This window comes from Anomaloglossus baeobatrachus, chromosome 2 (genome assembly GCF_048569485.1).
Source record: "Anomaloglossus baeobatrachus isolate aAnoBae1 chromosome 2, aAnoBae1.hap1, whole genome shotgun sequence".
Classification (NCBI taxonomy): domain Eukaryota; kingdom Metazoa; phylum Chordata; class Amphibia; order Anura; family Aromobatidae; genus Anomaloglossus; species Anomaloglossus baeobatrachus.
The window spans coordinates 213,492,648-213,505,578 of NC_134354.1; the positions used below are offsets into that span (position 1 = coordinate 213,492,648).

At 38.5% G+C, this 12,931-nt stretch overlaps 1 protein-coding gene across 4 annotated transcripts in view; it reads right to left on the reverse strand.

Annotated features, from left to right (window-relative positions):
- Positions 1 to 12,931, reverse strand: part of PHTF1 (putative homeodomain transcription factor 1) — a 217,597-nt gene that overhangs the window by 117,730 nt on the left and 86,936 nt on the right. For all 4 annotated transcript variants that reach the window (XM_075335599.1, XM_075335598.1, XM_075335597.1 and 1 more), the window contains one exon: positions 7,571 to 7,718. In XM_075335599.1, coding sequence (XP_075191714.1) covers positions 7,571 to 7,718 — 148 coding nt within the window. The remainder of the gene's footprint in view (positions 1 to 7,570; positions 7,719 to 12,931) is intronic.

The window sequence follows — 12,931 nt, forward strand, 5'->3', positions numbered from 1 at the left end:
ATCTCCCAGCCTGGATCATCTCACCCATCGGTAAATTTCGGGTGACATGAGCAGGGTGGCAGCTGTCAGCCTGTAACAGACTATTTCCACTCAACAGTTTCCTAAATATTTTGGTGTGAATCTTGCCATCATTCGCACTTCTTTTTAAATAAAGATCTAAAAAAGGGGTTTCACTTCCAGAAATATTAGCCATGAATCTCAGATTTAATTCATTGTTATTAATGTAATTCAAAAAACCTTCAATATCTGTCTAGGTATCAAAATCGGAGTCATCTGGCTGACACTCCCATATAATGAGAATGTCGTCCAGATATCTTCCATACCAAAGCATAGATTTAACAAAAGGATTAATATCAGTATGTATCGAGCTCTCCTCCCACCAGGCCATATAAATATTGGCCAGGCTAGGGGAGAAACTCGCGCCCCTAGGGCAACCACAGACCTGAAGGTAAAATGAACGATCAAATTTGAAGAAATTATTTTTCCGTAAAAATTCCGTGGCCTGAATAATAAACTGGTTCATTTCTGGTCGGTATAGTTTATATTTGTTGAGAAAAAAAGACAATGCCACAAGAGACAAATCCTGGGGTATCGATGGATAAAGTGATGAAACATCACATGTTATCCACTTAGATCTATTATTCCATCGAATTTGTTTTAAATTTGCCAAAAAGGATTTGGTATCCTTAATCAGACCCACTATTTTAGTCACAATAGGTTGGAGATGGTAGTCCAACCAACCCAATAATTTTTCTCCAAGTGACCCAATCCCCGCCACTATGGGACGCATTGGTGGAGGAAAAATCGCCTTATGGGTCTTGGGCAGGGCATTAGTATGGGACAAATTGGATCTTCAACCATAATAAAATCTTTAATTTTGGCATCAAAAATGTCATTCTCAAATCCCTGAATCACCAATCATCAAATTTCTTTTTTATTGATAAAGTAGGATCAGAATGTAACCTTCTGTATGTTTGAGTATCTGATAACATCATATTAATCTGTCTAATATACAATTCAGTGTCTAAAGCTGGGTTTACACACTGCAACATCGCAAAGGACATCGCTGTAAGGTCACCGGTTTTGTGACGTAACAGCAACCTCCCTAAGTCTCTGCTAAGTCGCTGGTGAGCTGTCAAACAGGCAAACCTGGCCAACAACTCAACAGCGATCCGGACCTGCAGAGCGACCTAGCTGGTTGTTGGGGACGTTGATAAGCAGCCTTTTGAAAGGGAAGTTGCTAACAAAGTCTCTGCAAAGTCTTCACACACTGAAACTTCATGCTGCACAGCGGGAAACAAAGGACCTAGGAATGGTCCTGAACGATTTGTAACGATTACAACTTCACAGCAGGGGCCGGGTCGCTGATAAGTTTCACACACTGCAACATCGCAAACAACATCGCTATTGCGTCACAAAACCGGTGACGTTACAGCGATGTCGTTTGAGATGTTGCAGTGTGTAAACCCAGCTTTAGACAACCACCAGGCCACCCTTATCAGATGGCTTGATGGTTATCTCAGCACAGGATCGCAATTCAGACAGAGCATGGTCTTTCATGCTTGGATAAATTATCCTGAAAAACAAAGTTCTCCTCAAAAATCTGGGTAATTTCACGCTCTAATTCATGCTGAAAATCGTCCATCACTGGAATATGAGAATTCACAAGATAAAAATTCTGATTATTAGTCAGCACATTGATTTTTAGATCCAAAAAATCCTGTTCCTCTAATCGTAAATGCAAGAGTGATCTTAATACAATCTGATCGTTCAATTTCAAATCCAATGGCATATCGTCATTTGTATGGATATCCACCTCACTAGTTGGCAATTCCACACCACTGTCCTCATTGAAAAAATTTCAACAATTGAATAAATCTATTAATATCCTTTATCGAATTGAATAATTCCCCTTTGGAAGTAGGGACAAATTTTAACCCTTTATTAAGAAGAGTAATTTGTGCTTCAGTGAGCATAAAAGGGGAGAGATTAAACACTGATCCAGGGATATGTTTTAATTGTACCTCCTTCCCTTCCTCCAATTGCCTTGTCGAGTTGGATAGCGATGTGGATTTATGATGTTTCCTCCCTGCCCTGCGCCTCCTACGTTTTTTGGGGGCTTAAGGGTAGAAACTGAGGAGTTTGCAGTTATATTGAAATCTGAAGATGAGGAAGGATTCATATTGAATTCTAATTCGCCTTCTGATGAAGAAAAACTAACCTTCCTATTCGAATCTTCCTGTTCCATTCTGTTCTTCTTAAGTATGAATCTGGGCTTGGAATTCCGTCTCTATTTATAGACCATGTTCGTGTTATAATCCATACAATCCCTGTCAAATTTGGATTTCTTATAATCAATAATAGACTCCTCCAGTTTATCCATATTGGACTGGATGTGCTGGTTTAATTTAATAAACTCCTCCTCGGGACTTGTATTCTTCAACAACTGTTGATTAGTGCAGATAGACTTATCCAAATCCTTAATGATCCTATTCTCCTCCCGTATAATCAGCTGCATTAATTTAAATGAGCATTCCGTCAATACAGCATTCCAATCAATCAGAAAACCTTCATTGCATATATTTGTAGGCGGTTTCTTAACCCTGAGTCCTCTAGGGATCATTAGGCAGTCTATGTACTTCTGCAGGGAGGTTGCATCCCACCAAACTTGCAGTTTTTTATTACTAAGTTCGTCCGGAGTATGAAATAATCCATCTGCCTCTGTAGATAAGGTTTTATCCAAAGTATTCTTACTGAAAATACTAGCCACCTTTTTCATGAGGCTTTCACTTTCTAAAGGCATATTTACGGACAGATTGTTCATCATGTAAAATAATTAACAGACATAACGTAAAAAATGTATATTGTCCTTATCTTGTGGAAGGGAGCACGGAGTAGCCAACAAAAACTAAGTAAAAGTAACAAAAACAAAGATCTTTATTTAAAAGGAAGCGCGAAAGATGGCAAGATTAACATCAAATTATTTAGGAAACCGTTGAGTGGAAATAGTCTGTTATGGTCTGACAGCTGCCACCTGGCTTATGTCCCCCAAAATTTACCGATGGGTGAGATGATCCGGGCTCGGAGATCAGCATCAGACAATGAGGCTTTTTTACAGGAGAGTGAACATGTATCAAAGACTCCAGGATAGGGGCTATAAACATGATACAATTTTAAGAGCCCGTGGAATAGCTCTAGGTAGATCACAGAGTGCATTGTTAAACGGGAAACCGAGACATAGTTCTTTGACGAATAATTCTATAATTTTCTCTACCCCATTTTATGTAGATTTCACTAGAATTTGTAATATGATATTCAAATATACTTCTATTTTATGTCAGGATGAAAAATTAAATAAAAATTTGCAGGGGGGGATTAGATTTATGGCTCGTAACGGGAGGAGTATTGGTAATACCATCTCCCCTAGTGTAATTTGCGGAGGACAGGAAAACAATACCACTTGGCTTAATTATTAAGGGACTTTCAAATGTGGACAACAGAAATGCAATATGTGTAAATGTATTAAGAAGGGAGATCATATATTAGATAATAATAGTAAAATGTATAAAATCAAAACCTTCATTAATTGCAATACGACACATTTAGTATAAATGGCCAGCTGTGACATTTGCTGTAAATACTACATTGGTTGTACCGCTCGTACATTGAAAAAACGGATCAGTGAACATGTCTCTTCTGCGTCTTTGGAATCCTTGGTAGGACGTACCACTTCTGGACTCGCCAAACATTTCAAAAACATACATCAGGGCAATATGAGTTCCTTAAGGGTACAAGGGGTTGAGAGAGTTAAACTGTATAGAGGAGGGGACTGGCAGAGCCTCCTATTTACTAGAGAAGCTTTTTGGATATTAAAATTAAAAGCACGTTATCCCAATGGACTTAATTTTCGATCCGACTTATCATATTTACTAAAAAAATTTGCTAACATATTTGTCGGAGTTTTTTTGCATGTTTTTTGTATAACTTATGATGTTTTTTAATCCTTTTGTGTTTGATTATGTATGGATATCCATATGATGGCACTATTTTATATGTAGATCCGGTTGTTCTTGGAACCTACTTAAGCCACTATATACTTCATTTCTTTGTATTTGCCTATGATTAAGGAGTTCTCTGAAACGCGTAAGGTGTAGTGAGGCATATGGAGAGATTGGTTAGTCCATGTACATACCTTTTATTGTGACCTAATAAAGTTCAAGTTTTTTTAAAGACATCGGTGCTGGATATGTTCTCTTCCCGTCTTCCCTTCAATGATTATGTCAGCTGTGGACGCCAACCACGAATACCGTGCAACGACCCAAATGGATATCTATGCAGGAGACTGGTGAGCTGGAAATTGTTTGTTTTTGTTACTTTTATCTATTACGCAGTATTTCTGCAGCGATTTGAAGCGTATATACTCTGCCAAATCGCTGCAGATTTTTCAGCATTGACACTACGCAACGTGCGCACATAACCTTACTATGACTGTTTGTATGAACCTCTAAATTGTAAAGTGCTGCGGAATATGTTAGCGCTATAGAAATAAAGATTATTATTATTTCCTAAGATGTTTACTGTGTGATTCTTTAGTTTTTATTTTTTTTTTAAATTTCTTTTTCCCCAGCGTTTTTTCATTGGATTTGGCCCTGGGTAGTATGTTGGATTTTTTCCCCATGGTTTTTGTGAAATCTTTTTTAATGTCGTGTTCCAGTCATTTTTTTCCACTTCATTGAATAATGAAAATACCGCTAACAGTTTTGGGGGGTTTTTGCCACATATTGTTGCCAAAACGCTCCAAAAATGTCTGCTCGTCTTCTGTCTATTTCTTAAGCTTTCATTGTGACGACTTGTATAGTAAACTACAGAGCGTCTTCCAAAAGCAAAATGCTAGAAGAATGTGCATGTCACATCTTTTTACAACTTGGCAATTTTGTATTTATGTAAATGCGATCATAAGAGATTGCAATGGTTTTTATATTGGAAAAAACAGTAGTTCACTTCATAAATGCGTTAGTGAACATGCAAAGGCTCGCCCAGCCTTATTGATCATGTGAGGGAGGAACATATTAGTAATAGTGATCCAAACTGCATGGATTTTATGTATTTATATTTGCAACAAGTACCTATGAGAGGGAGGGAATTGTCACAAAAACTCTTACAAAAAGAAAACACAGCTAATCATTAAAATGGAGGCTTTAGGTCTGAGTTATCTTAATGAACTCAGCTCCTATAAAATATGTTTGGATATTTTGTGATAACACTTTCTATGTTGTCTTTTTTGGTTTATAGTATATATATATATATATATATATATATATATATAATAGCTTTCTATATCTATCTACTGAATAATTAAATTATGTAAATTATATTGCTGTTGAATTTAATTAAGCACTCCCTTCCCTACAAATTTTTTACCTCTTAATATACTGCGATCATATTATATAGAACTGTGTATTTACAATTGCCCATTTTGCCTTTCTACCCAGTTATTTCTTCTATTTTCCATTAGGTTTATAACAACATGTGATTAAAAATAGACTAGCTAAATTCTCTTAGGCTTTAAAGAGCAATATTAATTATCCCCCTCCTCAACTCCTGACCCAGCTGCTCTACTCCTTTGCAGTGATGACGCATTCAGAGAAAAGAGACTTCTTGTTTCTACATAGATCTTAGAAGAATTTAGCTAGTCAGTTTTTAATCACGTGACGTGATAGAACTAATGGAAAAGGGAAGAATTAATTGGGTAGAAAGGCAAAATGAGCAATTGTAAGTACACGGTGCTATATAATATAATGATTGCACTATTAAGAGGATAAAAATTTTGATGAGTGTGCTTCTTCAAAAAGAGGGCATAGAGGTGTGATTTCAGGGCTAGATGAAGTGTAATTAGATGTGAAACAGCTGTAGCCCAGTCTGTGTGTCTTCACTTTGTATTCTCATATGATCTTGGAATAAAAACAAAATAATGAGCCAGTGGTGAGTGCCACTTATTTTTCACCTTTTATAAAGCCTCTATGTGCAGATAGCCTTGAAGAGCTTCCACTAATTTTCATCTCATTTCCTGCTCCAAAAACTCCTAGAAACCTCTCATTGTCCATATACCCTAAATTCGCGTGCACACATTGAGTATTTGATGAGGATTTTTTAGCTATTTGTAAGCTAAAACCAGTAGTACAACATTCAGAGGAAAAGTATAATAGAAATGAGTACACCACTTCAGCATTTTTTTTTACCCTCTCCTGGTTTTAGCTTACAAATACTGAGGTAAAAAAAAAACTCACCAAATACTCAACTTTCACTCTTGGACTAATATGATTACACCGTCCTTCTGACAGTCAAAAAAGTAAGGAATTCCAGCATATTTTTTTTTTTTTAATTTTGTAAACATGAAATGTCTATTTTTGGTGTTTTCTGGTATTTTCTGAGCTTTTTTTTGTTTTTTTACATAATTTATTTTGTCTTTTTTTACTGGCATCTTCAAAATGTTTTTCTAGCGTTTCCATAAACTTGTAAATTATGCCACATCTTACTACCAAAAATTGCCAGAAGAATGTACATGACATTTTTTTTAAATGCTTGGTATCTTTGAAAGACTGAAGCATTTAAAACAGTTGATATTCAACAGCCTGGACAGATGAACATTTCTCATACAAATAACACTCTTTTGATCACTTTGTTAGTGATTTTTCAAGCAAACCCAGTCAACAAAACAATGGTAAAAAGATAGTATAAATATCTCCGTAGATTGAATCCTTATTAATGATGAGCAAGCGTACTCGCATCAAGGTGCTTGGGTACTGGCAGTGCTTAGCTGAGTATCAAGGGTGCTCGGATGTGTGGTCCATGAAAGGAGAATACAAAGAGCTGGCTCCCTTCACTGAATGATGGCTTCCGGCACCCAAGTGTGAGCCATGTGCAGTATTTGAATGGCTCTCCTGAGGGTAAAAAAAAGTTTTTGGATGTAGTGCGTCAAAGAAAAAAAAAAAAGAAAAAGCCCTCACACCCTCCCTCCTCCCGGAAATGCTCTGTTTATGTGGTCAAAGAAACAAACTGACCAATCATTGACTTCCATTATACTCGTTGAGGTCTTTCAGAGCATCTGACCTTCCCGGTTCGCATAACGAGCACTTTAGTGCTTGCCCATCACCAATGCTTATCAGTCGAATTTCCTGGATTACAGCATCAGGCAAGTATATGATTATACAATTCTTATTCACAAGCTAGATGGAATTTATGTGCAGAAAAACAAGCGTGCTTCTTCTGTTTTGGAAATAATGTGCATTTTTACAGTAGATTTCACCATATTCAAAGTAACAGAGGTGAAATGTGCGATGAATCAACAGGAGAATCCTCAGATAATTTGTGAAACTAGTTTCACCAAACCTTAAAGTATACTTTAGGATAATTCATCTCAAAGAAGTCAAACGTTTCTTCAAGATCTCTAGGACTGTGGCTTGAGGCTGCAGATTTTGCGTCCTACAATATGAACTTATGATCTGCTCTGTATAAAGAATAGGTACAGAATTCTCTATGGATAAAATGTAACATTAGAACCAATATATACCTGCTTTTTCCCTTCAGAAATGATACACTTGCATGCTGAACAAGTGGACTCTCTAATGCATGAATCGGCTTGTCTCCATCCAGTAACCTCACTGTGCGGGTCGTGGTACGATGTGTAGGTTTTCTTGAGAAAATCATTCCTATTAATACTAAATGAAATATCAGGTATGTGTGAGGGCCTTTCTTAATTGGTTTTAGTCAATAAATTAATCACCAAATAATATATATAGTGCACAGAAAAAGTATTCATATTCCATGAACGTTTTGACACTTGTTTTACATTATACCCTCAAATTTTAAATTTATTTTACTAGGATTTTATGTGATATACTAACACTAAATAACAAGTATTTGTGAAGTTTAAAGGAAATGATACATGGTTTTCTAAATATATACAGTACATCTAAAAATTGTGAGGTGCATATGTATTCTGCCCCCTGTAGTCTCATAGCTTTAAATAAAGTCACTTAATTAGTAAATTGAGTCCACCCGTATGTACTTTATTCTCAGTGTAACTACAGGTGTTTTGTGAAGGCCTCGGAGGTCATGGATAAAGTTGTGGAGAAAAGTAAAGCTTGGTTAGATTATAAAAACATAAATAGTTCAACCCTGAACATCTCATAGAGCAATGGTTAGTCCACCATCCAAAAATGAAAGGATTATGGTACAAATGCAAACCTACCAAGACATGGTCATCTGCCGAAACTGACATCCCAAGAAAGGGAATCACTAATTAGAAAAGCAGACAAGAGACCCATGATCACTCTTGAGGAGCTACAGAGATCCACAGCTCAGGTGGGAAAAGCTGCCCATAGAACAACTATTAGTCGTATACTCCACAAATCTGGCCTTTATGGAAGAGTGGCAAGAAAGAAGAAAACTATTATTTAAAGTAAGCCATAAAAATGTCAGTTTGCAAAAATTCATGTAGGACACAGAGCTAGAATGTGAAAGAAGTTGCTCTGGTCAGATGAGACAAAGTAGAACTTTTTGGGCTAAAAGAAAAGCGCTGTGTGTGGTAGAAAACTAACATTGCACATCACTCTGACAACACCATCCCCACCATCAGACATAGTGGTAGCTGTATCATGATGAGGGGAGACTTTTCTTCACCAGGGTCAGGGAAGCTAGTCAGAGTTCATGGGAACATGGATGAGCTAAATACCGGGCAATACTGGTGGAAAATCTGTTAGAAGCTGTAAAAGACTTGAGAGTGGGGCGTAGGTTCATTGTACCATCCGTGCTGGTTTCTGATTTGACCGTTTGGCCACATCGCACCTTTGTTGTGGGTGATACTTCACAAAATCAATTCTGTTTTCTTACTAGAACTAGTGTCCCATTCTTTCTTGATTGAAAGCTTAATTATCAGAGGAGCCAAAGGAGGGCCCAGATAGATGGAAATCAAGTAGGTGGGAAGATGCATTGAACTGTTTGACTCCACGAAGGTTGTACCGAGCACCAATGCTTTGTTTGAACAGTCACTTTGTACTGACAGACTATTTTTAAAATGTTTTGACTGATGCACTAGATTTGTATTAATTGCAAATATAGTATAGAGTGTAGCTATGTTCTTCAACACCTTGAGATAAGGGGGAAACAGAAAACAGAAAGCCATGGTGAATAAACAATATAGGGGTTTCTTGATTTCTTCCACTGCCAGGTTAATGAGATATTCGCAAGCCATAGGATTTCTCATCCCTAGCTCTTTGAGAGTTGGATATGAGTATATATAGTCCTCTCTATGCAATCCTATGGACAATCGGGAACACCACTATCTTTAGTTACATAGGTGTAGCAAGCATTGCTCCAATAAATTTCTTCCCTTATGTTTTTTTTTATAATTTTTAATCAGTTCATCAAACAATGAATTTTCTACAATTCACAATTGCCGCCACTGACCACCCAAGTCTAATATCGGGGCATCAATGAATATAGGACAGAAGAAATTGTACACAAGGAATGGGGACTGCAGCCAGGAATTAGAGAAGACCGTAATGGACAAAATGGGAATAAAAATGAATAGCAAAAGTCATTGCTGAAAAAACCCCAACATTCTGAAGTTAAGACATCAGTGAATAAGCAATCAATGCTTCCATTAGATGTTTTCTGGGATTACTACTTGTCATTGACTATAAGTCAACCAAAAGACCATTATTATGATTTACATCTTCAAATGGAAATAAAATAATTATTAAAAAATAAAACCTACATTTTTAGATTTTTCTAAGCAGTCAGTAAATGAAAAATGTTAATGTAATGCATTAAAAAGGAATACAGCCAGAATATGTTTAATAGGGGATAACTGTGGTTTTGTGATAAAACAATGTCCTATGCTCTGTTGTTTGTAATATTACAAATCTCTAGTAAGATCTATTGAAGATGCATGCAGAAAATAAAACATGAGTCTCGCATTTATGCAAATGACTCTTTATGCAAAACAAAAGATTTATCTATTCTACCAGAGGCTTTGTTTAAATATAAACATGATTATGCAAAATACCAGTCAAAAACTGCCCTAAAGATGTCTTAGCATGATATTCTTAAATACTGATCTAAAAGGGGGTTGCAAAAGCTTATCAAATGCCATATCACAGTACGTAAAGTGGAGCATTGAAGTAAAAAGCAAAATATACTCTTCAACATTAACATTACTACCCCAAGCAGAAAAAGTTGTGGAATTATGAAAATCACGGGATAGATTGACCTTTTTATTGATATGAAAATGCTGAAAATTAGAGACAAAACATCTCAATTTATTCAGTAGCGACTATGAACGCCATGTGCAGAAATATGTGCACTTTGTTGTCTCATTAGTGTTCTACCATGCTGAATGCATTTGGGCATTCACCAAGATCCACGGCTGGCAGTTCACTTTACAATTGCCGACCATTAATGTCCAAGATGTGCTCGATAGGAGAAAAGTCCAGAGAGGCTGCAGGATATAGTAGCAGATTTAGGTCACACAGGCTGCTCACAGTACAATGATTAACATGCAGCCAGAGATTGTTGTGTTGAAACATGGCTCCTGGGACACTTTGGAAAAATGGCTACACCAAGAGTCAGTGACCAAATTAATGTTAGGCTGAGGTCTTGGTCTCCATTAGTCTTAATTTCAAGTATACTAACTACCATAGGAGTAGTACTGGTGTGATGCTCCCTCATGAATACTTCTTCATGGTATACCTAAATAGTCTCTGGACCAATCTCCTGTTATCATTGCAACAAGATATAAACCAGACGTATAGCTGAAGAGGATAGATTCCAGCCTCCATTACTTCATTACAGTATCTGGTCTCCACCTGAACACCACTCGGGCAGCAATATTAAGAGGCCTTCATGATGGTATATAACTTGGAGGGATAAGGTTAGGAGTCACCTAATGTAAAGTAGACCTGCACTGCATCTGTAGCACCACACGGGGGCAGGTAGTTAACCTACTTGTTATGGGTCAGGCGATGTCACGGGTGGCCTTGCTCGGTTCCGTTGCCCCGAAGCGCATAAGAATAAAGGGAAGGGAAAGCGAGGTGATGGGGAAAGTCTGTTGTGACGCCACCTGTGCGGCCAGGGAGTAGCCACCGCTGCAGAATTCCTCGCCGGGGCAGGTGTTATGGCAGCCGGGATGGTGTCGCTCCCCACAGGCAAAGCGGTGGATGACGAGGGCAGCAGTCTACGGGAGCACTGACAAGCGAGGCGCCGGCAATGACAGGGACGACACAAGGGGCTGCGGTTAAAAGTTCTCTTTTCTCACAATTTGTAAGATACCCGCGATGGGCCTCAGTCAGTCCCGAGTAAATCAGAGGCAATCGCAGGTGTCTGTGGAGTGTAAGACCTCCCTTGCTTGCGCTTGGTTGTGGATCCCAGTGGCTTGAAGCAGCTTGGGGACCCCAGTGTCTCTGTTAAGTGTCCCGTCCCATATGCATGTGGTGCGGGTCCTCGCCATGGGGCCTGGCTGCAATCCTGACCCCGGATCCTATGTGTTACTGTGCTCTGGGAAAACGGGTGGTGGGCGATGGGACTTGAAATCCTCATCCCCTGCAGATTCTGGCAGACAACATAAAGTATGATCTGCCGTAGGCCTTCTGTACCCTGTCAGTGCCGGTACTGTGGGAACGGTTAGGCTCGACCTCCAGCTACCATGTTCTACTCTGTCCTACCATCTCCACTGGTTGTCTCTCGCCCTCTTCCTGTTTGGCTGATTCCACCTAGAAGAGTTCTTAAGCACTCCTTCCAGGGACCGTGTTGATCAAAGTCTCAGACTATTCTAAACTCAAACTGTCTGTGTGTTCCTACTCCCTCAGTCAGCCCCCACCTTCTTGATGACTCATAGTGGCTGTTGCCCTGGTAACCAGGAATTTCCCAGCCTGGCTTCCTGAGTTGTGTAACTGGCTGACTCACTCACTGGATTTTGTGTAAGTGAAACAAACACCAGCGATTAACCTCCTCTTACCCGGAATGAATACTACATCTTAAAAGAGATGCAGTACCCTCTGGTGACTGAAGCCTCAGGGGCGCCACACATCCTGTTTTCTACTGAACCATGATAGCCTTTGAGAGTGGTGGTGTGAAGTCAATGGAATACCTGTAGCTGGACGTCTGGCTCCAATATTGTGCAAATGCCTTCTGATGGTTCTTGTAGACACTGTTTGACTCCCTTGTGTTGGTATGTGACATCCAAAGTCACTTTTAGTACAGAATGGATCAATTGTGGGAGCAGTGGTACTTCTATTTCTCAAACATATCCTAAGAGCCATTTCCAAGAAGACAATTCCAGGATGCAAGTTGCTTGTGCTTCTGAAAGCACCCATGCATGGCCTAAGCATGCTAACATGGCCTGCAGCATCTCTGAACCTGTCTCACATCTTGTACACCTGGGATGTCATTGGTCAGCAATTACAAAAGGAGATGTCAGCAGTGGATTTTGATGATTTGCCCAAGTGCATTTAGCATGTCAGAAAAAGCCTCAGACAACTATTAATAACCTCAATGATAGCGGCCAATGCATGTAGGTGTTGGGGTTTCTGTATGTGGTGCTAACACTTGATGCTGACTAAATCAAGGTGTTTTGAAAATTTTGTTTCCCTTTTTATATTATTTGCAAATCATTAACATGTCCATCGATACTGAGATCTCCATGGCTCTATGATTTTTCCTTCTTAATGATGAAATTTTAATGTTTGGGCGTGAAGATGAATGATTATGAACAGTTAAAAAATGAAGCTACACAAAATGTCACCACATTACTTGCTTAAAATATTTTGTTTTTTTGTATATTTATTTGTATATATTATTATATTAGGCCAGATGTTTATCATGAATATCACCATTGGGACAAACCAAGGGGTTATTTGCCTAGTGAAAACCT